Source organism: Hemitrygon akajei, chromosome 3 (genome assembly GCF_048418815.1).
Source record: "Hemitrygon akajei chromosome 3, sHemAka1.3, whole genome shotgun sequence".
Classification (NCBI taxonomy): domain Eukaryota; kingdom Metazoa; phylum Chordata; class Chondrichthyes; order Myliobatiformes; family Dasyatidae; genus Hemitrygon; species Hemitrygon akajei.
This window is the reverse complement of record NC_133126.1, coordinates 37,384,592-37,402,413: the sequence shown is the minus strand read 5'-3', so window position 1 is coordinate 37,402,413 and position 17,822 is coordinate 37,384,592. Positions and strand designations below refer to the sequence as shown.

Genomic DNA, 17,822 nt, shown 5'->3' with positions numbered 1-17,822 from the left:
ATGCTGTATCCTTAATCAGGCTTCTGTACTCTCTGACTCTACCAGTTACATATACATTCTGCAAATCCATGTCATGTACAGGGATTCTGGTTAAGTGAGCTATCGTTTAAACTGGGCATCTGTTTACCTGGGACAATTCTTAAAGAAAGAAACTAAATTGAGAAAATAGCCGGGATTCCTTTCGTTTATTTGGGTCACTATGTTGCTTAATTGGGGCAGGAGATTGTTGTGGAACATTTTGTAACTGTCATCAGTCTCACACACATCATGTGGCCATTAAGACACTTCAGTGTGCTTAGAGTGAACGGTTTTTAAATAGCATCATTTGCATGTTTGTGTTCAAAAAGCAGTGATATTTGTCACTGATAGTTGACAAGTAATTAACAGGAAAACAATTCAGATCTGTTTTCCTCACGGCACTTTCGAGCATTCGGGCTTGGAAATGTCGGAAATGCCAGAAATGGCCGGGAGTGAAAATGGAATGATTTCAGTACTTCAACAAGTTAGGAACTATAAAGGTATTGACAATCATTTGGAATGTTAGAATGAAATTGAAGATTAGGAGGATGCAGTCAAAATTGTATGAAGGCAGTCTGCAATCTGCACTAGGTGTCTGATCTGGTTCATTTTTAGTCAATCAAAAGAACACAGCAGTGTACACTGAATGAATTCTTCTGTCGATAACTATTAGGAACTAATACACCATTCTGTAGTACTGTAGTAGTTTTGGTAGTGTTCTAATTTGTTCCGTATTTCATGTAAGTATGTAATTTATTGCTCAATTATTTTTTTAATACCTTTTTAACTATTCCATGAAACTTCAGCTAATCGGCAGCCACTTAATTGGGCCAAAATATACTGGTACCAATGTGTCCCAATTAACCATGATCAGTGTATCAAAATAGTAAAGGTCCCAACACTGATCCCCACCGTAAGTGGCCTGTAATAGACTTCCAGACAGAAAAACATTATTGGCCGCTCTGCCTCATATCACCAAGCCATTTTGGATCCAGAGGACAACTGAGTCCAGCTGGATACAGTTTGCCAATGTACTGTGGTTAGTAAGGACAGAAGTAGGAGCAAGGGTGGGCCTTTAGCTCTACTCTGTCATTCATTCCTTTATTCCCTTAATATCCAACATTTTTTAGGTAAGTACACTAAATCTGTATAAATTACTTCAAATGTACTCTCGTCAAGGCCCGATATACTTTAAATAAGACATCTTTCTCCTAAGCTCATATTCTCTCACGATGAATGCCAACATGTCACTTGCATCTACGTCATGTTATCCAGTCTCTCATCATTTTTAAACTTCCTGTTTTTCTGTTTGTGCACTAAAGTAGATAAATTAACATTTTCCCACAATATATTGCTGCTGTCCTATTCTTACCCATTCTTTAGCTTGACTATCACCTCTTGCCATTCTCTAAACTAGATATCAATTAGTTTGTTTTTAATCAGCAGCAAAGATGGAAACATATAAATAATAGTGATTTAGGTCTTGCATAGGTGAGGACCTGACACTGATAATTGTAGTACCCCAATATCCTGTTATCTGTTTATTCCACTTATTTGCTTTTGTCAGGTAACCAATTCTAAAACAAGGACGTACCAGGAAATAGCAGGAATAAGCTACATAGCCCTTAGGCGGGCATAATTAAAAATATGATCATGCGTGGTCTGCCACCAGATTCATCTCTTTGGATCATCAGAATCAAATTTATTATTACTGACTTATGATGTGAAATTTCTTGTTTTGTAGTAGCAGTACAGTGCAAAGATTAAATCACTATAAATTAGGAAAATAAATAAAAGATTATAATGATCATTTGGAAATCTGATGGTGGAGGGGAACATGTTGGTTCTGAATCATTGCGTGTGGGTCTTTAGGCTCCTGAACTTCCTACTCAGTGGAAGTAATGAGAAGAGGTATGTCCCATTCGGTGAGGGCCCTCAGTATTGGACACGGGTGCTGAGGGACCTCCTCCTGAAGGTGCCCTCAATGGGGAGGGTTGTTCCCGTGATGGAGCTGGCTGAGTCTAGAAGCATCACATCCTAATATGGAGGCTCCAATGCACGTAATCCCAAAAGCTTTTTTTTGGGATCTTGTGCATTGGAACCTCCATACCAGGCTGTGATGCAACCAGTCAGAATGCTCTCTACCGTATATAGAAATCTGTAAGAGTCTTCGGAACATATACAATCTCCTCAAGCTCCCAACAAAGAAGAGCATTCTTTATGATTACTTCAATCTTACTTCTAAATTCCAAACAGTGCTGATATTTTGCCATTCATATTAGGACAGGGTGGCCAACCTTTTACATTCCATGTGTCAATTTTTTCACGCACGAGTTCAGTACAACTTTTGTACCCCCATTCAATTCTTGTAAAGATATGTTAATATAGACATATTTAGCATTTTTACATGATATATTGATTTAATATAAAAACAAGATAAACATTACTTACCTTAATGAGACTTCTAACAAATATATTTTGTCTTTTGATTCTTCCGTTTTCTTAGTCACATATTATTTCCGTAACTCAGACCCAAGCACTAGCTTCAGTTTTCCTTCTATTTCAGTCTGATGTTGTGTTTTATAGTGTCTATTAAGATCATGTCTTCTATTATGTGAGAAAGGGTTTTCACAAACTGCACAACAGTTTTCCTGACAGACCCGTTATAAATAAGAACTCATTTTTCCACTGTTCATTGAATTCACGCTTTCTGCTTTCCTTTTGCTCATTTTCTTTTGCAGTGTGATGGGTAACTGAATGTAAAAACAAGGCTTAATTTTCGAAAAAGTACAAATCTGCAAATGTCCACTAAGGACAAACAAAGCACAACTCCATAGCGCACGAGTGTCAATTGTAAACTGGCAAAAACCTGCGATGAACTGCTGGTGCAGACGCCTGGCGCCTTAGGATCAAACATGTATTGAACAGTTATGGAATGACTGCAGAACAGAAGTCCTTTCCTAGTTTGACTCATTGAACATTTTTTTTAATTGAAAACAGATTAATGTGAAAGAAGATAACATTCGCCAAAAGATGTGCACGAAATAATAAAATCGCAAAAAATAATTGCTAAGTTTTAGATTTATTCTCAGTAAACCCCATTTCTAGCTCTAAGCTACTTGAATTCCTGTTATAGATTTTTTTTCTACGAATCGGTTTTTGGTTAATACTTTTTGTGTGAGTAGGCTTACTTTTTTATTATTATCACTGGGGTGTAATACGCCTCTTCTAATCATCCAATGCACCACTTTTGGCGCATGCGCCATAGGTTGGCCATCCCTGTATTGGGCCATCCTTCTTTGGGAATTAGTCCAATTAACTTCTTCCGGACAGTCTCCAAAGCAACTATATCTTAAAATGGACAAAACTATACATGGTGCTCCAGATACAACCTACCCAATATTCCTGTACAATTGTATGTTCTAACATTGTTGACCAACCTCCTGCATGAGACCTTTATCGAAAGTGTTCTAACGATCTAAATATACCAACTGGTTCCCCCATTTCTACTCCACTAGTCACGTATACTTCCAATATTCTACTCTACCAGTCTTTAGACTTCCAATAGATTAGTCCAACATTTTTCTTTTGTAAATCCTGAACATAATAGTTCTGCTTGAAGAAAATGACCAGCCTTATTAAATCTGAAATAATACCTGAAACACATCTAAAGTTTTCAGTGAATTATGAAAACCAGTTTTATTTATACAGTTAAGAGTAGTATAAGAGGATGTGTATGCAGATATTTACATGCTTCAAGCTAAGACATCCAACGAGTGAACTCGGCCGTTTTTCCTTGTAGCGACAGAGGATGAGAGGTGACCTGATAGAGGTGTATAAGATGATGAGAGGCATTGATTGTGTGATAGTCAGAGGCTTTTTCCCAGGGCGGAAATGGTTGTCACAAGAGGACATAGGTTTAAGGTGCTAGGAAGTAGGTACAGAGGAGATGTCAGGGTAAGTTTTTTATGCAGAGAGTGGTGAGTGGGTGGAATGGGCTGCCGGCAACAGTGGTGGAGGCAGATACGATAGGGTCTTTTAAGAGCTATTTAGATAGGTACATGGAGCTTAGTAAAATAGAGGGCTATAGGTAAGCCTAGTAATTTCTAAGGTTGGGATGTGTTCGGCACAACTTTGTGGACTGAAGGGCCCGTATTGTGCTGTAGGTTTTCTATGTTTCTATGAGGTCCCCCACACACCCTCCACCAAAAAAGTTGATTCCACCATTATTATAAGAGAACTAATTGTTTCTTGATCTGAATTGAGATGTATACATGTTACCTGCATGAACCTGGGTTAATTTTACTTCAGTAGAGTTGAAGAGAAGTTGCAGGTCTGTAGGGAAAGATTAAATACTAGGTTAAATGAATTTTAAAAATATAATTAATAGTTTAGGGTTCAAGACCCTAGGGTTTATGGATGGCTTTAGTTTATCTGAGGTAGTGGTCTGTCTGGAAAATAAGACTTCTTATAAACGCCATGCAGTTTATCAGTTGGGAATAACTATTCAAGTGCTTTATCCATCCTAAAAAAAGCTTTTTAGTCATTATCTGTCATTTTCTAGAGAGGATATACTTGGTTTTTACTTTTAAGCATGTAATTGTTTTTTTAAAAAAAGGCAAATTTTACTGGATCTGAAAATTAGGAAAAATTTGAGGTAATTTTGTTAGGTAATTTTTTTTCCTTTGCATCACAGCAAATGGATTTTTCATCCAAAGCATAAATAGATTTTTGAGGCATTGCGTCAACATTTTTATCATTTACAGATTCGTGTGCACAATGTAAGTTGTGAGGAGTATTGGAAGTGAAAAGGGAAACGATCATATTTTCATTAAGTCTATTAATCCATGCAAGAAGAAAATTCTCCAAGGTACTGAAATGGATATAGGAGAGAAAACAGCTCGTAAAGGAATACCTCTTCATGAGATTCCAAATGGTACCCCTTTAAAGGAGTTACGTAAACTTCAGAGTGGTTCATCAAATACTCAGTTGAGTACCAATTCTGTATCTCCAGCCAAATTCAATCTAATGACATTTAAAAATAAAAAACCTAAAGTTCATTGTCACCTTCAGTCCACATTGTTAAACAATGAAGGGACATTTAATGTAATTTCTCCAGAACTCAGTGACATAAAAGATTCTGATTCAATCTCAGTTTGTGCAAATATAGACCAAAATCACTTAAGTTCTCTTGGATTCAAATTGAGTGAACAAGTGGCCTCTGAGAGTCCTGCCAAAACATTCCAAAGAATGAAAGGCAAGCTTCACTGTAATCAGATAACTGAAAATCACAATCTTCAAAAATCGCAAAAAACAACTTTTGAATGTAAAGAAACTGGACAATATTCTGATGCCACTATGAATGGATGCATCTTAAAAACCAGCTTTACAGGTATGAAGTATTATTAATTAATATTGTCTATAATTGACTGGATATTTAAAATTTGCCACTGCTTTCTAGTATTTATCATGTACTATTGCACAAACATTTGATAAAATACAAAGATTTTCTATTTATCATATGAAAATATTCGTAACAATATTTAATACCAACTGTGCAAATTTATTGATGCAGAATTTTGACCTGAAACATCAACTTTTCGTATCCCACCCCACAAATGCTGCTCGACCGACTAAGTTCCTCCAACAGATTGTTTGTTGGTTAAAATGTATTTATCCATCCCATTTTCATTATACTGGTACTTAAATATACTGATATTTCAAATTTTGGAAGACCAATGCTATAAAAATAATTTCCAGAAAAAAAAGTGATATTGTCCATAGAATATCAATATCATTCCACCAGACCCATTTGAGATCAACAAAAGTTATGTGGTGTTATAGGAAAAAAGCTTTAACAAAACATAGTCTCAATTTAAAGCAGATATTGGAGTGTTTAATATATTATCTTGGCTAAATGTCTAATGTAAACTTATGGTTGATTGCAGTCCCCAATCCGTTGGACGTATGTCACATTTCACCCATGAAGAACCGTGATTCTTTGATGCCATTTTCCCCAGCCAAAATTTTCTTACAGATGAAACAAAATATGGAAATTAACAATCAACACACTCAATTATCTGCACTTAAACTTTCAGGACATGAAGGTATCATCAGTTGACTTTTCAATATAGTTTTAATGTTTTCATACAATTGACTATCAAATGTGTTTTGAGTTAGCTACTGCCTGGCCAGCTGATGGCATAGTAGCATCAGCACTAGACTCTGGGGCAAATGGTCCTGAGTTTGAATCCAGTTGCCTCCCTTGCACGCTTTCCATCCGTGCTGGGTTGAGCATCGAGTTAGCAACTCGTCCTCATAAACGCCACATGATGAGCAATCACCAAAAAGATCGGTGCAAAAAGCTTGTCATGATGGCGCCTCGATGACTCCACCAGGAGTTAAGGGCATTCTTTTTCTTCTTTAGCTACTGCCTGTTATGCCACTGGCATTTAGGGCAGCCTGTTTCTATAACAATTTTTTTTAACAGTCCGGTTGTTAGCCCTGAGCTGAACCCCCGAGCCTGGAGGACAGGTGAACACCTCTTAGTCTGGCCTCTACTCTTTGACCTATTTGGCATGGGTGACCCTACCAAGAGTCAAAGCACAAGACCCAACGTAACTCTCCATTTGTTGAGGTACACAAGTCTCCAAACCCTACTTGTTTGATCCTCTTGGAGAAAATTGGTTTTGACCCTGATCTTATTTTCTATACAACCCTGAGATTCGTTTTCCCGCAGACAGCCACAAAGCAAGGAAAAACCATGGTATCTGTTCAAATAATAACATCAGGCCTCAAACGGGCATAAAACCATAAATCGTGCAAATCGGTGGGGGAGGGGAATGAGCGAAAAATATGGAATATCATTTCTTTGATTTCACAGTTCTTCCTATTTTAGTATCGCATGTAAAATTGCATTGGGGTTTCTCAATTCAAATCGCTTTGTATGTTTGAAATCATTGTCATTCTCAACTGTTTCTGTACCAACAGTATTTTTCACCCTAGCAAAACTCTTTTAAGTGTTTTTCTTCTGCTATTTTGTCTTTTTCTATCTGATGACTTGATGTAATTCTGTCTGGTGTTTTTGTCTTTAACTTGCAGCCTTTTATATGAATTTTGCCAAATGCCTTCTGAAATTTTAAGTATAATATATTATAATTAAAGTTTATCACTTGGGGTGCTAATTTATCAAAGATGGAAAGGATATCATTTGGAACACCATAGACTTATGCAGTGTGGAAATGAGCCCTTCAGCCCATCTTATGCTGACTACCTGAACTAGTACTGTATGCCTGCTTTTAGCCCATATCCATCCGAACCTTCCCTATCCATGTCCCTATCTAAATGGCTTGTAAATATTGTAATTGTACCTGCTTCCACCACTTCCTGTGGCAGTTTGTTCATACCAACCACCCTCTGTATAGAAAAACTTGACCCTCGAATCCCTTTAAATGTTGCCTTAGATTTATGTCCACTAGTTTTAGACTCCCCAACCTTGGGGAAAGGACTGTGACAATTCACCCTATCATATGCCCCTCGTGACTTAATTTTGGTAGTTGTTTTATTGTTACGTGTACCAAGATGCAGTGAAAAGCTTTGCATACCATCCAGGCAGATCATTCCATAGATAAGTATGCTGAAATAGCACGAAAGCAGAATAAAACAGAAGGCAGAGTATAATATTACATTTACAGAGAAAGTGCAGTGCAGGTGGACAGACAAAGTAGACCAAGAGATCAAGAATTGATTTAGTTGTGCAAAAAGTCCATTCAAGAGTATTATAATAGCAGTTCTTGAGTCTGGTTGTACATGTATCTTCTGCCCAGTGGGATGGGGAGAAGAGAGAATGACCGGGGAAGAGGAGCTCTTGATTATGTTCAGTGCCTTCCTGAGGCAGGGGAAGGGTAGCACCGTCAATGAAGGGAGGCTGGTTTTCATGATAGACTGTGCTGTGTTCACAACTCTGTGATTTCTTGCAGCTTTCATTACAGCTGTTGCCCTACCAAGCTTTAATTCACCCAGACTGGGTGTTTTGTGTGGTACATTTGTAAAACTTGGTGAAAGTTATCAACAACATGCTGAATTAACAGTCTCTGTTAAGATGCTCGTGTGCTTTCCTGGCCTTGATGCCCATACCATGGCTGCTCACATGGGTATAATTCTCTAATATCACCTCAGTCTTCTACACTCCAGGACAAAAAAAAAACAAACTTATCCAGTGTCTCCTTACAACTCAAGCTCTCTAATAACATCCTAGTGAATATTTTCTGCACCCTTTCCAGCTTAAAACTCCAAGAGGACCACAACCTTGTCATTGGGTTTGGAGGCGTGTGTGCCTTAATGACCTGGAGAGCAACGTTGTCTGGTGTCAGAGCTTTATGTGTTGGCTTTTGGTAGAGTCACCCATGCCGAACTGGTCAAAGAATAGGGATCAGACTACTGGCCCTTCGGGGGTCAGTGGTTCAGCTCAAGGCTAACTGGTAAAACAAAATTGTTATGGAAACAACAATGAAGGATCCTTTACCAACTGAGTTTAACAGTATTCCTGAGTCTCCATGCCACTTGCGTGACTAATAGTGGTGAAAACAGAGAGGAAATTACTGACATGATGAAGGAAGTCCTGAACACCGCCAGAGATGGAGGAACTTCATTGCTGCTCGAAAGGCCAGATAGTTCCACCTTAATGACGTCATTGCTGTGGCTCATTAACCAAACTACACACAATACTTCAAGTCCTGTCTCACATGGCGTCCCAATTCCTGTAGTCAGTGCCCCGAACGATGAAGGGAAGCATGCCAGATTGCCACTTTCACCACCTATTTTACCCGTGTGACCACTTTCAGGGATTAATAGACTTGGACCCACAGCTCACTCTGTTCTACAACACTCTGTGGAGGCCTGGCATTTATAGTTCAGCCCCTTGCTCTGTTTCATTTCTTAAAATACAACACTTCACACTTATCTGAGCTAAATTTCATCTGTCATTCCGTGGCCTACTTACCCAGTTCAGGATCCTGTTTTAATCTTAAATAACTTTCTTCACTAAGCACTATACTACTAGTTGTGATGCCAACTGTAAACTAACCACACCAGCTACATTATTATCTAAATCATTACTTTGGATGACAAGTGATGGTGGACCCAGCAGTGATCACTTTGGCACACCACTGATCACAAGCTTCCAATCTGAAAAAACAATCCCCCCCCCCCCCCCCCCACCACCCTAACTACCAAGCTTTGACTCCTGCGACCAAGGTAATTTTTCATCCAATTGGCTGGCTCGCCCCAGATCAACATACAATCTACCCTTCCTGGTGATATTGTAAGTGTTTTCACCTGAATCCATATTGATGATAGGAATTTACTTCTTTTTCTATTTGACAATGGGTTTTAAGTTAGTTAATGGAGCCTTAACCTCCTTGTGTTAATTCACCCCTTATTTTGACTTATTTTTTTAAAACTCCTGGAATTCTCTCTCTCCATTTTGTCTTTAGATTATCCATCTCCTTGCAACACAATGGGATGGGATTAATCACTGGGCGTGTCATATATTTGCAACCTTTAAGGTGGTCTAGAATTTCTAGTTAAAATATTGTTCCTTTCTTCTTTGTCTTTGTATGTAACAATATTTATTTTTTGGATACTAGTTGGATTCCTACACGGTGACCAACATGGAAAATCAGTTTCAACAGAAGTGCCAAATGCACCAAGTACTTCTCAGCCCACAAAAGATACAGAGTTTCTGCAAAAAGGCATGATATCCAAAGTTAATAGTGCTGCCAAAAAGGAGGAAAATTGGAGTTCTCTTTCTCTGAAGCTGGATTCCGATATTGGGAATGACGCTGATGATGAACACAGCGTAACACAAAATAGAGTAAATTCAGTTTCAAACAGCAACCCCTCCAACTGCACAAAAAATGAAACTCAGGACATCCTGGGTTTCAGCACCATCTCTTTGCAAACATTTGCCCAAACAGATAAAAATATGGTGCAGACAAAACACACAGACTCTGAAGGAGCAATTGAAGATATTAAAGGGTGTAAGGAGCTGTGCAATATTTTGCTGAGATCACCAAAGATCAGAATACCAAGAAAAGGTGCAGAAGTTGAACTTGGAAAATCAAAGCCTAACATTGCTAATAGTCCCAAAAGCAAAGAGGTAAGCAAAATCAGCATTAGTCAATTGTCTACATTTATATAGGGCAGATGCAACTCTGTATAAACATTCTAAAAAATAATAATTTCTGTTGTGGATGATGGGTAAGATATATATAATTCATTGGGAACTAATTTAGTCATATACTTTCTTTTAATAGAACATAATGTCATGGTTCCAAAATTGAGACAATTTGCAAGCTTTCCATTTTGCATACAGTTAAAAATTAAGAGCAAACTTGCTGCATAACCATAAAGATAAATGTTCACTCTTTTAGCTATTAGGGGAATGCATATGATATGCTACATTCTAAACACCACTCGTCATTAACTGAAATAGTTGTCTATTTCTTCAGAATGGCTAAGTTTTTGAGATTCATCAGGAACAATCGTGTGTGTCAAAATACTATTGTTTAGCTGGTAGCTGCACCATTTCCTGTGGGGAACATTGCTGTTTGATTCACAAAGCAAGAGTTGTGCTTGGTTGCTCTGCAACATGCAAAGACAATTTTATTGAATTTTAGACTTAGGCCCTTCATACCACTGCACTGACCATTGAAGATCTATTTACACTAATCCCATTTGATCTCCCTACATTACCAGCAAGTCCCTACATACTACCCACCTACATACTATAGGCAGCTCACAGTGGTCAATAACTCCACAAGACTGTAGAAACCGGGAAGAAACTATGGGACTAAGGAACAGTCCGCACAGTTGCAGAGACAATGTGTAACTGCACATAGACATCACAAGTCAGGATTAAATGCAGGTTGTTTGAACTGAGGCAGCAGCTTTATCTGTTGTACCACCATGGTGTTCCCTCTGTCCAGAGAGTTCACAGTCGAGGTGCACAGTTTTAGTACTAAACTGAGGAGAAATTGCTGTCATCATGTTGGGAATATTTTGGAATTCTTTACTCCAGAATACTGATGTACAATAATCCAAGTATGGCCTCATCACATATATAACTGTAACGTAATGTCCCTGCTCTTAAACTTGATGCCCTTACTAATGAAGGCCAACATACTGAACACCACCTTCACCATCCTGTATTTACATGGCTGCTTTCAGCAAACTCTGCACTTGTACCTGTTCTTCTGTTCCACAGCACCTGTCATGCACTATATAAACACAACCTTAATTTGGCTTTCCAAAATGCATCACCTCAAACTTATCTAAGTTGAAATCCATATACCATTCCGTAGCCCGTCTCCCTAACTGATCAAGATGTCTGTTCGGTTTATTGTAAACTGTTGCAATTGTTATCAAAGAACCACCAAATTTAGTATCATTAGCAAGCTTGCTAATGATGCCAAAGATCAACAGGATCTTTTTGAACAGAGGAATTATATTTTTCAAAAATATAGATATTGATTAACTGGTGACTTACAATATGTGAAATTATTAGGGACCATGAGAAAGCACTCCCATTGTTAATGGATAGTTTATTAGAGGGGGTCTCTTAGAGGAGAATTTCTGTGTCTAATAACTTTGACTAGTGAATTTTTTCAGTAATGATAGATACTTTATTGATAAGTTTGCATAATTATACTCTTTCCTTTAATCATATAGAAGAAAAAGAAGATTACTCTCACAAAATGGATCATCCAGCAAATAAAAACCAGCAGTGAAATTTGTGTTGAAGGACAAAGGTACTTTACTTAGATTTTGATTAGGACTTAGTCCATTTTCAATCAACACCTTTCCCCTGCTCCCTTTGTGAGAAGACATGTTTGTTGCCATTCTGGTTAGTCTCTTGGCAGACTGCTCAGGAAGAAAGATGTGAATGTAGTGTCACCTAACTTGGCACCCAGAAGGAAATAATTATTGTACTTTTAGGACTAGATCTGGTCAATTTTCCCTCGGCTAATACGGTGTGAAAAATTTTAGAACACCTGCCAGATTGGGCTAAGTTGCCTTTGTCTGAATTCTAGGTCTTTTTAGCTGTATGCCGTTTATCAAATCCATTTTAATGTACCCTACAAATTCTTCATTACCAAGAAAGCAAGGGCCACAAGTACAACTATGTATTATCCTGCCAAGGAAACATATTGATCTTCTGTCATTGACATAGAGTTTAAATCATGGAACCTATCCAAAACCATTGTTAGTACTGTTGTGGTTCAAAAGGCAATAAGTGCCTGCTTCTTCATAAGTCCAAATCCTAATAAGTGAATGAGGAAAAGCTTGAGTTGAACAGAAACTTTATAGTCTCTGTTCTTTTTCCATTAGACAATCGGTGTTGGCAGATTTATATTATCCCCTAGCTTCAAGGCTATCTTGAAAATATCCTTTGGAATTCCTTGTCGCTCTACAGATATCCATTATAGTAATCTTTTCATTATTAAAAATACACCATGTAAATTCAACCTGTTTGCCTCACCTGAGCTAATGACCAGATTTGTGATCAGCAGAGAGCACGGTGTCTCAGTTGCTACTGTCATTTAAAAAGAAGTACTGTGCTTACCTTTGGTGTTCTTTCCAGTTAGGTGCTCTGGAAATGTTGCAAGGGTTATGTTGTGGTAGTACCTATTCAATGAAAAAGGCTTCTGTGACATGAAGGGAAGAATTTGGGTGATAAAAAGCCCCACACGCAGAAGGAAAAACAAAAAAAAACATCTGATTAAGTCGCATCGTTTGACTTGGTGGAAAACAATGTATTTTGAGATACTGGGAATAAAGTACTGTGGAAGTCCCAGAGCATCTTAAAACCATTAGAGGTTTTGTTTCTAATAATGTTTTTAGAATGGTGTAAACAATTAGAGCAAAAACACTTGCACAGTTACTCCTTTCTGTTTCAATATATATTTTTACTTGAACATCATCAACTCCATTGAATGCAACTAGCAGTTTTTATAGACATGAGCGACTACTTCAAACCTTAATTGTAGTAATGAATTTGGCTAGGATCAATAGCGTATCTAGTGCTTTAGCATCAAGAGAACTATCCGTGCTTAATTTTAGTTTTGCAATTTAAATCTACTTTGTCGCAGTTTAAGTGATGCATTTATATTTGTGTGTTCCCAAACAGAGATGAAGATGGAGCATATTGGCATAGTAATGTAATTGTTGAACGAATAAGCCAGACAGAAGTTAAATCTATTACTGGCTCAGTTTACGTTTTGAAAGGTCCAATGGATTACATTGCAATGAAGAACCAAGGTATATAAGGGTGGCTATATTTGTTCTATTCATTCAGAGCATAGCGATGTTATATTAATACATTACAATAATTAGACGGAGATGTTTTATATTTAACCTAAAATTATAATATACATTGCTAAGAGCAGCTCAATTTGCTCAACTAGTCTATTATGTTTACATTCCACTGAAAATTCCTGTAATTTTTCTTTCTTTGTTTCAGAATAGTACATATAAAGAACATAGAGCGTTACAGCACAGCTGTGCCAACCTTTTAACCTACTCAGGATCAATCTAATCCTTTCTCCTACATAACCCTTCATTTTTCATGTATCCATGTGCTTATCAAACAGTTTCTTAAGTACCCCTAATGTATTTACTTCCACTGCCACTCCTGGCAGGGCATTTCATACACCCACCACTCTCTGTGTAAAGAAGTTGCCTCTAACATCCACTCTGTACCTTACTCCAAGTCCATGTATGCTTTTCTAGCTGTTTCATAAATTCTGCTGTATCTATTGCCATTGCTTCCTCATAAGTTCCATATTCTCAGCATTTTGTGTCTAATTGGGTATCTTTTGAAATCATATATCACATTTGGCTAACTGCCACTGTTCCAGAACTACTTGATTGTATGATGAAATGTCATCAATCTGTAAAGCAACACACACAAGATGTTGGAACTCAACAGGCAGCATCAAATAAAATGAATAAACAGTCCATGTCTCAGATCAAGGCTCTTCTTCAGGACTGGAAAGCAAAGGAGAAGACTCCAGAGTAAAAAGGTGGGGGAAGGGGAAGGAGGACTGGCTAGAAGGTGAGAGGTGAAGCCAGGTGGGTGGGAAAGGTAAAGAGCTGGAGAGGAAGGAATCTGATAGGAGAGGAGAGTGGATCATGGAAGAAAGAGAAGGAGGAGGGCATCAGAAGGGCAAGTGAGGAGAAGAGGTAAAAGGCCATAGTGGTGAATAGCAAAAGAGGGAAGGGGGAGGGGGAAAATTACTAGAAGGAGAAATCGATGTTCCTGCTATCAGGCTAGAGGCTAATTAGACAGAATATGAGGTGTTGCTCCTCCACCCTGAGAGTGGCCTCGCCATAGTAAAGGCGGAGGCAATGGACTGATCTGTCAGAACATGTATTAAGGATAGGAATTATATCCTTAATTTGGAAGTGGAATAGGCTGGCCACTGGGAAATTCCACTTCTGTAAAGCTAGCTTTCGTTTCCTACTGATGTGGTTTGACCTGTTAAGTTGTTCCAGTATCTTCTGTTGCCTCAAATTTCTTTTTCCCAATGCAATCACCTGAATATGAAATCAGTAATACTTTCATTATAACACAAAATTCTTATGGGATTTTTCAGGATAGATGCAAGGGCCACAAAACCAAAATAAGCAGTTAAGCTTAAGGGCAGATATAAGAATTTCAGGGTATAAAAGTTCAGTTGTAGCGTAGATTCTGCAGACCTGAGATTGGTAATTTTTTTGGAGATTAAGGAAATCAAAAGATATGGGTTTAGTGCAGGAAAGTGAGGCTCAGTTAAAAGATCAGTTATCATCTTATGAATGGTCTGCTTCTGTTTCTTATGTTCAAATGTTTGTCCATTGGCTTTTGAAGGTTTATTGTGATGCATAGAAGTACCACCACAGTCTTCTGGCCAAGACATTAATTACTGTTTAGTGAATTTCAGGAAATATATGTATGATTTATCTTAAGTGTAGATTCTATGATTAAGTTTAGAGGTAACATCAAATTTGATGTATAGGTGACATGGAAGTACCAATTTCTAATTAGATTGATGGAAAGAGTGGTAAATAGAATGCAATCTGATAGAGAAGTGGGATAATGCACATGAAAAAGGGAAATAAGACAAGGAAATTCATGTAAAATTGTGGATATAACAATATATTGAAGAATAGGGATCTAGGAGTGAATGTCTGCAGATCCCTGAAATTAACAGAACATGTACATAATTTAACACACACAAATTGCTGGAGGAACTCAGTAGATCAGGCAGCATCTATGGAAAAGCAGATACAGTCAATGTTTCAGGCCAAGACCCTTCTTCGGGACTGAGAAGGAAGGGATAAAATGCCTGAATAAAAAGGTGGGTGGGGGAAGGAGGGTAGCTAGAAGGTGATAGGTGAAGCCAGGTAGGTGGGGAAAGATAAATTAGGTGGTTAAGAAAACATACAGAGATTTGACTATTGACTGAGTTTAAAATGCAAGTTCACGTAAGCACTAGAAATTCCACAGCCGGTGCATTGTGCATAGTTCTGGTTCCCAAAATATAGGAAAGACATAAGTGCCAATGGGATTTATGAATATGTTATCAGAGCTGAAGAATTTTCAATCAAAAGAATACTGCCTATGCTGGGGTTGCTTAATTGAAAGAGGGAGTCTGACATTATGTGTAAATGAATTAATATGACTCCCTTAACAAAATAGTCAGTAACTAGATGGGGTCGATTTAGATTAAGAGGGAAGACTTACCATAAGGATTGGTGGGGGTGGGAAGATCTGAACTGTCTGGAAAAGTAGTGGTGGCAAGATCTTCATTCATTAAAAAATAATCTATAACCTACAGGATCACAGATAGAAATGCTAACAGGGATAAAATCAGATTCTGTAGATTTTCTATGATTCTGTTATTTTATCCATTGACCATATGACGTATTATTGGTGGTAATTTTAGTTTCTGTTATTCCATGTAAGTAAAGGACTCCAAGTCTACAGTGACAAAATTTCCCAGATTTTAAAAAGCATTCATTATTCCACTTCTCAATCTCTTTTTTTCAAAAACAAAGAAACCAAATCCTTTCACCTTATGTGCAGACATTCCTGTACCTAGTGTAACTTTATACAATCAATCTATGTATATAAACAATCTAATGTATTTATATTTATTGCATTTTTAAAAATTTTATAATTGCATTGTTTGTCTTATTGTGATTTTTTTTCTGCTGTATCAGATCCAGGGTAACAATTATTTCATTCTCCTTCAGTGCGTGTTTGACTCCATTTCTTATTTCATTGTTCCAACATTTTTTTTTGATAAAACAGGATTCTCTGACTCTTCCTTAAAGCACTTCTTTCATGGTTTTCCATTGAATTGGGAGGATCGTATTGAACAACTCCTTGAAAGTAGGAGGTACACAGTGCAAAGAAATTAAACCTATTTTGAAAATTCAAAACTTAAAATATTGCTATATCTTGAGTTTTTTTTATAATATTTTTTATTTTTAGGGAAAAGCCTAAAGATCCAGTCATAAAAAAGACTAAAAATGCCAGAATTCCAAAATTATCTTCAATGTTGAAATCACCAGATATAATATCAACATCTGAGACTGCAAGTACCAGGCAAAAGCTCACTAACATGAGGATGCCAAAGGAAAAGCATAAAAAGACAAACTATGAGACTGGTAAGCTTAGTATTGGTTTAATATTGTCACGTACCAAGATACAGTGAAAAGCTTGTCTTGCAGACTGTCCATCTGGAGCAAATTATTGCACACTGTATTGAGGTAGAATAAGGTAAAACAATAACAAGGCAGAATAAAATATAAAAGCTACCATGAAAAGTGCAGTGCAGGCAAACGATAAAGTGTAAGGTAACAAGGTAAATTGTGAGGTGACGAGTTTATCTGACTGTAAAAGAGGTCTGTTCAGGAGTCTGATAACGGTGGGCTAGAAGGTGTCCTAGAGCCTGATGGTACATGATTTCAAGTGTTTGTATCTTCTACTTGATCGGAGAGGGGAGAAGAGAGAATGTCCAGGTTGGTTTACTGAGGCAGTGAGAAGTATAGACAGAGTCCGTAGAAGGGAGGCTGGTTTCCGTGATGTGCTAAGCCTTGTCCACTACTCTCTGCAGTTTCTGACAGTTGCCATACTAAACCATATCAAGTTTGCGCAATATTTGGTAATCTCAAAGATAGTTGCATCAAACTGTAGAGGAAATGTGGCCTTTTTGTGCTAGATTTAATTGCCCTTGTCTGCAATGTATGAAGGAGCACTGATGAAATCAAAGGTACCTTGCAAATTTGGACCAATTGAAAGTAGAACTGCAATGGCCTGGCAGTACTGTGGAAAGATGTTTTCTTTTTCTGCACCTTTTGACTATTTTATTCATTATAAAAATGTTCTTTGATAATTATATGATTATCTAATGAGTGTGAATTGACATCATGTAGTATATAATGAGTATGCTTGTATTAGGCTTGTATTGGTGGTGTAGGAAGTCGAGTTAAGAAATTTGTAGGAAGATGTCTTACCAATAATGGCAGCCAGTTTTCATCCCGAAATCTAATAAGATAATTTGATCTCATAGAAATGTGCAATTTTTTTAAGAATCATATGACAAATCATAATCTATCTGAAGAGTCAAATAGATTCAATTTAACTGCAGAAGAAGCAGGAACAGGTTGAGGCCAGGTGACCATTGAGCTTGCTCTATTCATTAAGATGGTAGCCGATTTTATATCTCAGCGCCATTTTCCTTCACTAACCCTGT

At 37.6% G+C, this 17,822-nt stretch overlaps 1 protein-coding gene across 2 annotated transcripts in view; it reads left to right on the top strand.

The window, feature by feature from the left end:
- Positions 1–17,822, top strand: part of mis18bp1 (MIS18 binding protein 1) — a 46,625-nt gene that overhangs the window by 1,919 nt on the left and 26,884 nt on the right. Inside the window, exons 2-8 of one of the 2 annotated variants that reach the window (XM_073039619.1) lie at positions 4,785–5,410; positions 5,967–6,125; positions 9,666–10,177; positions 11,749–11,828; positions 13,208–13,338; positions 16,376–16,463; positions 16,559–16,734. In XM_073039619.1, the coding sequence (XP_072895720.1) occupies positions 4,897–5,410; positions 5,967–6,125; positions 9,666–10,177; positions 11,749–11,828; positions 13,208–13,338; positions 16,376–16,463; positions 16,559–16,734 (1,660 nt within the window). In that variant the 5' untranslated portion in view covers positions 4,785–4,896. The remainder of the gene's footprint in view (positions 1–4,784; positions 5,411–5,966; positions 6,126–9,665; positions 10,178–11,748; positions 11,829–13,207; positions 13,339–16,375; positions 16,464–16,558; positions 16,735–17,822) is intronic. The other variant, XM_073039620.1, reaches the window with a different exon arrangement.